At 33.2% G+C, this 7,668-nt stretch overlaps 1 protein-coding gene across 1 annotated transcript in view; it reads right to left on the bottom strand.

Annotated features, from left to right (window-relative positions):
- Nucleotides 1–5,261: 5,261 nt before the first annotated feature.
- The window catches only part of HELRODRAFT_170976 (hypothetical protein), a gene marked incomplete at both ends in the record, with an annotated part of 4,113 nt that continues 1,706 nt past the window's right edge, over nt 5,262–7,668 (bottom strand). Inside the window, one exon of the mRNA XM_009016788.1 lies at nt 5,262–7,508. Coding sequence (XP_009015036.1) covers nt 5,262–7,508 — 2,247 coding nt within the window. The remainder of the gene's footprint in view (nt 7,509–7,668) is intronic.

Here is a 7,668-nt window from a genome sequence, read left to right on the forward strand (position 1 = left end):
GCCGTCTATTGTTTGCCTAATTTATTTTTCAAAGAAGTTATATCTTGCGTGTGCACGTCAAGTGTTTGTATGAGTTTGTTATGTTGAGTGTACAACATATTTTTTAATTCATTTTTCAGAATTTCAAAGTTTATTTTGATGACATTTTCGAAGTTAGGAACATTAGATAAATTAACGCTGGCAAATATTGAGCACTTATCCATAAGTTTTTCCTCTTTCAAAAAAATAAGAATTTGTGTTAATACTAACAGTTTATCGCGCCTTGTGTTGCCACGTGAAGTAGGTTTTTCAAACTTTTCAATTTTAACATTTTCCAACTCTAATTTCAAAATTTTTTGAGCGTCAATAAAGTCCTCGTTGGAGAAAAATTCAGCAGTATTATTTATAAACGTCTCATTATCAAATAAGTCGAAGTTACCAACCAAAAAATATAGAACTTCGCTAATTACAACCGGTCTCGCCGCCATGATAATCCTATAATGTATGTATGTATGTATGTATGTATGTATGTATGTATGTATGTATGTATGTATGTATGTATGTATGTATGTATGTATGTATGTATGTATGTATGTAGAAACTCGAACGTAACTAGCGTTCAGCGAGATTCTTCAGAGAAACAGTTTCAGTCAACGAGTATTTCGGCCCTTTTACTTCCTGACTCTCTCGAGAAACAGGGTCACATCCAGAGATCAGTTGGATGTCTCTTGCAGAACAGAAAGTTCACATATAAACATATCAGGATGTGAGTTATATCGAAGAGCCAAGTAACACGTTAAGCCGAATCTGGAAGTGTTGAGTAATCGGAAACCTTACGTGCACTCGAGCTCGTCTGTTAATTATTTAAACTCGCATTCCTCTTTCTTCCTATATGACCATATCCTGTAAGATGCTTGTTCGGTTGTGTGTCCTATGTTCTTCATACTTGATCGCTTTTTACCTGCCAAACCCAAATCCTTCAAAAAGCTGTACATTGAACAACCAACAACACCTCTTGCACCAACCTCAACTGCGTACAACAAACACTTTAATCCACCTTGTTTTATCTCACTAACAAGCTCTTCATACTTGGCTGTTTTGATGGCGTGACTTGCTGCTATATTAACCTCATACGGTACAGTCAGTTCGACTAAGATAACAGTGTTTGCTGATACCGACTGTAGGACCACGTCATACGTACATCTGTGTTAAGAAAATATTTTAACGGGCTTTTTTCTTGTTTCTACTACTACTACCACTACTACTACTACTACCATTACTACTACTACTACTACTACCACTGCTGCTGCTGCTACTACTACTACTACTACTACTACTATATCTTCATCATTATCTCCACAGAATAGTATAAACATCGATGTTAAAACACAGAGGGAACGACAGCTGAATATTTTCACCGGTATTTTTTCCCATTTTATTGCACTTATATTTTTATTTTCTCATTATTTGTATTATAATTATTATTGTTATTAATATTATTATTATTGTTGTTAATATTATTATTCTATTACTGTTGTTACTACCACCAATCAAAGGTATTGTTTTATAATAATGGGATTAAATTACTTTAGCAGGCCATTAAAAACTTATAACGGCAAAAAAATAATAATAAAAATTATTATTATTTTTATTTTTATTAATATTGTTATTATTATTTTTATTGCTGTCGAAATTATTGCTATTGCAATTGTTTTTATATTCTCATTTTATTGCCATTGTTAAAACCACGTCCCGTAGTAGCACGTACTAAAATTCTTTTCGCAAGAAACACTAAACACCATAAAATTGAACCTCTGTGTGTGTGTGTGTGTTTATGTGTGTGTGTTTGTGTGTGTGTGTATGTGTATGCGTATGCACGCGCAGAATGATGTAACAGCAGAGTAAAATATAATAAAGTAATAAAGTAATGTTGTAGTGTTGCAGTATAATATTAGATTTTGATTTATTTGTATGGATGATGATGTATCATTGTGTTATTTGGTAATATATATCATTATAGTGATGCATGCAATACAATATGTCATTTAGTTTATGTGATTATTTAGCTCAGACGGTAGAGATGCCATGTTCCGCATGTTTGTTGTTACGCGCTGACCTGGTTCAAATGCTGATCATACGGTGTGGTTCTGGCGCGTGTATGTAGAAGCGTCGTGTGTCATGTGGTGTGTTTCACGTCTTTACATATGAACAGATACGTCACACGTCACAAAGGTTGAATCAACGTACTACATCTATGAAGAAAAAATTTGATTTCACCCTTTGGTCAGGATGGAGTAATAAATAAGCATTTGTCGAATCTAAATTTTAAACAGGATCATTTTAGCTTATTAACGGCACAGATAATTTATACAAATACATAAAACTCTCTTGCTGTATTTGTTTGATTGTTGATACAATGTTACAAACATTCGTTTATCATCATTACGTGATGATGATGAACTACTGGCTGATAAAGTTTGATACGTGCAAGGAATGAACTATTATTACAATCGTAATTTAGTTTGATATAGTAGCAGTTGATTTTAGAGTTGTGTGTAACTGCAGCACAAACCTCACGAAATTCAAACTTTGTCTGGCAGTTAATTATTTGAATACAAATTGGTACTAAAATATCACTGGAAGGTTTTTTTTGATGAGCTGGTGAACACGAATTCTCTCGTGTGTGTGCGTGCGTATGTGTGTGCGTGTGTGTGTGTATGTGTGTGTTGTGTGTGCGTAAGTGTGTGTATAAGTTTGTGTGCGTGTGATGGTAAACCTGTGAGTAATGTAGCGAATTAGGCAGTTTTTCAAGTCGGTTATGTATATATTTGTATTGGGAACGTGACGTTAATAAAGAACAAAAAAAAATTATAATGATAACAATAATATATCTAATACAATAATAATAATAATAATAATATAAATAGTTATACAAATAATAAATATTATTATTATTCATGTTATAACGATAATGATAATGATAAAATGTTTGAAAACAGTGATAAAATAGCATATATGCATTTTTCAAATTTTGTTGATTTGTTGAATGATGATTATGGAATGCAAGGTTTTGTATGTATGTATGTATGTATGTATGTATGTATGTATGTATGTATGTATGTATGTATGTATGTATGTATGTATGTATGTATGTATGTATGTATGTATGTATGTATGTATGTATGTATGTATGTATGTATGTATGTATGTATGTATGTATGTATGTATGTATGTATGTATGTATGTATGTATGTATGTATGTATGTATGTATGTATGTGTGTATGTATGTATATATGTATGTCTGTATGTTTGTATGTGTATGTATGTATGTTTGTTTGTAAGTATATATGCATGTTTGTATGCATGTATATTTATGAATGTTTATATACATTACACATATGGAAAAAAGGTAAAAATTTGTTTGTATATATTGTTTTGTTTTGTATATTCTGTTTGTTTGTTTGTTTTTATTTTTTGTGCTTTGCACTCATAATGTGCCTTATTTTTATTTTGCTCTATACACAAATATATATATATATATATATATATATATACATACATAAATGCATCTTTGTATATTCTCTATTTAATAAATGTTTATTTGCATTCGTCTGTACTAATACCAATACATACTGATAAGTCTAATTGTATGTATAGGTGTGTACGTGTGTGTTTATGCGTGTGTGTGTGTGTATGCGTGTGTGTGTGTTTAATATTTTATACAATGTTTGTGTGTGTGTGTGTGTGTGTGCGTGTGTGTGTGTTGTTGCGAGCGTTATTTTATGTTAACGTTTTATTTTTCCTTTCTTCTCTTTCCTCATTCTTATCACCATCTTTTCCATCGTCTATCATCATCTTCATCACTATTATCGTCATCTTCATCACCATCATCATCATCTTCATCGTCGTCATCTTCATCACAATCGTCATTATCATAGCCATAACTGTTATCATTCTTATTACTATATCAATAAAGTCAATCTCATCAACAACAACATCAACAACAACATCAACAACAACATCAACAACAACAGCATCAACAACAACATCAACAACAACATCAACAACAACGTCAACAACATCATCTTCATCTTCACGTTTCCAACAATAGTTAACTTATTTTTTTTTATCTCGCTTTTGTTGTTGTTTCGTTGTTGGTTTTTTATTTATTGCCATAGAACAAGCGTTTCATAGCTGGAAATGTTTGTTTGTTTGTTTGCTTGTTTGTTTATTTGTTTGTTTGATCGTTTGTTTATTTGTTTAAATGTACTGCTGCTGCTGCTGCTGCTTTTGCTACCACAACTACTACAACTGATGCTACGACTACAACCACTACTACTACTAATAATAATTATAATAATAACAATAATCACAACAACAACTTAATAATAATAATAATAATAATAACAGTTATGGTTGTTGATTACTGATCTAACGTTGTCGATTCTCCTGTTGTTGTTGTCTATAGATTTGATTGAATGTTTATATTTTTTTTTGTTTTTCTTCATTATTTCTTTTCGTCATTTATGACGTCACTTATCTATTTTTATTATATTATTATTATTATTATATTATTATTAATTTATTTTTTATCATTAGTTTTGCTATTATTGCTCCTTATTAAAAACCTTTCCGTCTAAAAATAAATTTATCATGTCAAATTTTTAATACATTTTTTTTTCGTCAGAAAATAAAAGTTCTCGAAGACTTCAGAAAAAATTGTATTTCCTATATTTATTAGTATAATAGTTTAATAGTTCAATAGTTTAAAAGTAAATTTTATTATTATTATTATTATTAATTAATGAGAGATGCACACACATGCAAATTAATGTAGAAGAAAAAATTGTTTTTTCTATACAAATACATGTATGATTGATTGCGTATTTTAATGTTTGTATGTGTGTATGTGTCATGTATGTATGTATGTGTGTATGTTTGTTTGTATGTATGTGTATGTGATGTATATGTGCATGCATGTATGCAGGTGAACGTATACTGTATGTGTATGTGAAGTTTACACGTGCACGTATGTTATAATAATGTATGTACATTAGTTGACAATAGGTTTGTAATGATATCACTATAAGTTAACTTATAATACAATTTTAGAAAATTAATTAAATAATAAATATATACATTTATTATACCTAAAATAATAATCTAACAACATAAACAAAATTAATTAATTAAATTTAATTAATTAATTAATTAAGTTAGCACAAGTTTATAAATATTCAAACTAACAGGACAAAACGGTGTTTTATATTTAAAAAAAAACCTATTTAGCAGACGAGTTGCCAGAGAATTTTGATCTAATGGCGCTAAAATGGTCCCCTAATCTAGTACTCGGTGCTCTCGGTGCCGATGTTACATTAGCCGACTTCGATTCGGTAACTGAGTGTAATGTCGGTATCGATTTTGTAACGCTAGCCGGTTCTGGTTTTTTGATTGTAAATTTGTTATCAGTAGTTGTGGGTACGTTGAAAGGTTTTGTGGTTGACGGCGTTGTTGTGGTTGTAGAAGTTTTTGTGCTGTTCATTCCAAGCCCTAAAAATGGGGCTCGTAATGTTGACGGATTTGTTGTTGGTTGAGTTGAAGATGGATTACAGGAGACGGTTGTTGATATTGGCGTTTTCGGAAGGATCAATGAAGGTTTTGTAGCTGCTGTGGTTGTAATAATTTGGGGCGTGGTTGCTGGTTTTGTTGTTGTTGACGTCGTTGTTAACTTAGTCGATGTTGATGTTGTTATTTTTGCTGCTGCAGTGGTAGTTGTTGATAATTTTGCTGACGTCGTTAAAGTTGCTGTAGTTGTCAATTTCGTTGCGAGTGTCGTTGTCACAAGTGTTGTAGATTTTGTTGAAGCAGTTGTCACCGTAGTTTTTATCGTAATTGCAGCTGCTGACTTTGAAAACGTTGTGGTGGATGTAGTTGCATGTGCTGATGTTGATGTCGTTGTTGGTTTAGTTGTCGGTTGTTGTTGTTTTTGCGCAGGCAGACTTGAATGCTGGTTAGTTTTTTGTTGTTGTGAGCCAGCGTTGAATTTTTGAAACAAACCTGAAAATTTATCATTTTGTAGTTTTTTGGTGGTTTCTTCGATGTTTAACGTTGTGGGTCGTTTCAAGTTACCGTTGTTTTGTTGATGTTGTGGCTGGAAAAGTTGATGCTGTTGCGATTGTTGTTGTTGTGGTTGCAAGTGCAGCTGTGTTTGTTTTTCAATTTTAACTGGTGCGGATTGCTGTGATGTTGTTGTTGCTGTCAGCTCTTGAATCAACGGTTGAGTTGACTGATTTTTTGAGTTCTGGTTTTCATGTTCATTTTGTTGTTTCTGCCTTAATTGAAGCTGCTCTAGATGATGTTCAGATTGATCAACAAATTTTTCTCTCAGTTCTAACTCGGGAGGTGAAACTTTTGAAGGTCGTGAACTATTTTTGTTGTAGCCAGCATTTGTTGTGGTACCATCAACTACTTCATCTGTGGCCACATCATCACCCATCATCATCTTCATCTTCGTGTTTTCATCTAACCTCATATCAGGATCATCGTAAGGCATGTTAGAATCGTCGTTTATTCTAATGCTGGAAGGATTGCGTCTGTGCTGATAGTTTGCAGATGACGAAAAAGATGATGATGGGCCGGATAACCTTGAAGATGCTACAGAATCAGTCTCAGTCGGAAAGTCGTCTGGATGCGTCCCAGGTTCGTCCATTGTTTTTTCGGAACTAGGAGAGCAATTGATATCGGGCCGCCGGTAATTTCGTGAGTCGCTATCCGTGTAGGTGCTGTTGTCTTTAAAGCAGGGAGGAGAGAAAAAGATGGGACTGTGAATTTGGCTGAGGTTGATGAGTGTGTTAGGAGCGCGCTGGTTTTGATAAGAGATGAAGTCTTCGATGATTTTCTGTTTCAGCAGCTGCGTTATGTCGAGGTCGTCTGTTTGGCAAGAAGATGATGACGTTGAATGCTTCCGCTGCCTGTGTTGATGATCAGTTTTTTGCTGTTCGTGTTGTTGTTCGTGCCGTTTTTGCGTTTGTAAAAGTTGTTGGGAGTAGGGTTGTTGTTGCAGTTGTTGTGAAGAACTTGATTGTTGTCGTGAATGTTCTGGGTCATTCATTTGTTGTTGCTGCTGCTGCTGTAAAAATTCTAACATCTGCTGCAAGTTTTGTGGAAGTGTTTGTTGTAATTGCTGATTTGATGAATCAATATTAGGTTCAAGTTGCGTTTGAAATGAATATGATTGTTGTAAAAACTGCTGCCCTGGTATTTGTACGTGTTTTTCTTTTAAATTTTGTCGTGGTACATGATGTTGTATCGAGTTCTGTTGTTGCAGTTGTAAGATTTGCTGTAATGGATCTAGTTGCTGATGTGTAATTTGTTGTTGGATGTGATCTGTTGTTACGACTTGAAACGGCTGAACGTGTTGTAGTTGTTGCTGTGGCTGTTGCTGTGCTGTTGTTAACTGAAATTGACAATCAGCTGTTTGCAAGTCCTGGTGCGTATTGACGTGTTTGTCTTGGTGGAGATGTTGATTCTGTTGGTGTAAATTTTGTTGTTGGTGTAGATTTTGTTGTTGTTGATGATGTAGATTTTGTTGCGAATGTAAATAATTTTGTTGAAACCAGGGCAAAAACTGTTTGCTTAATTGATGCAAAAATTTTTCTTGCTTGTGATAAGGCGCGTCTGATGAATTA

This window comes from Helobdella robusta (assembly GCF_000326865.2).
Source record: "Helobdella robusta unplaced genomic scaffold HELROscaffold_19, whole genome shotgun sequence".
Classification (NCBI taxonomy): Eukaryota; Metazoa; Annelida; class Clitellata; order Rhynchobdellida; family Glossiphoniidae; genus Helobdella; species Helobdella robusta.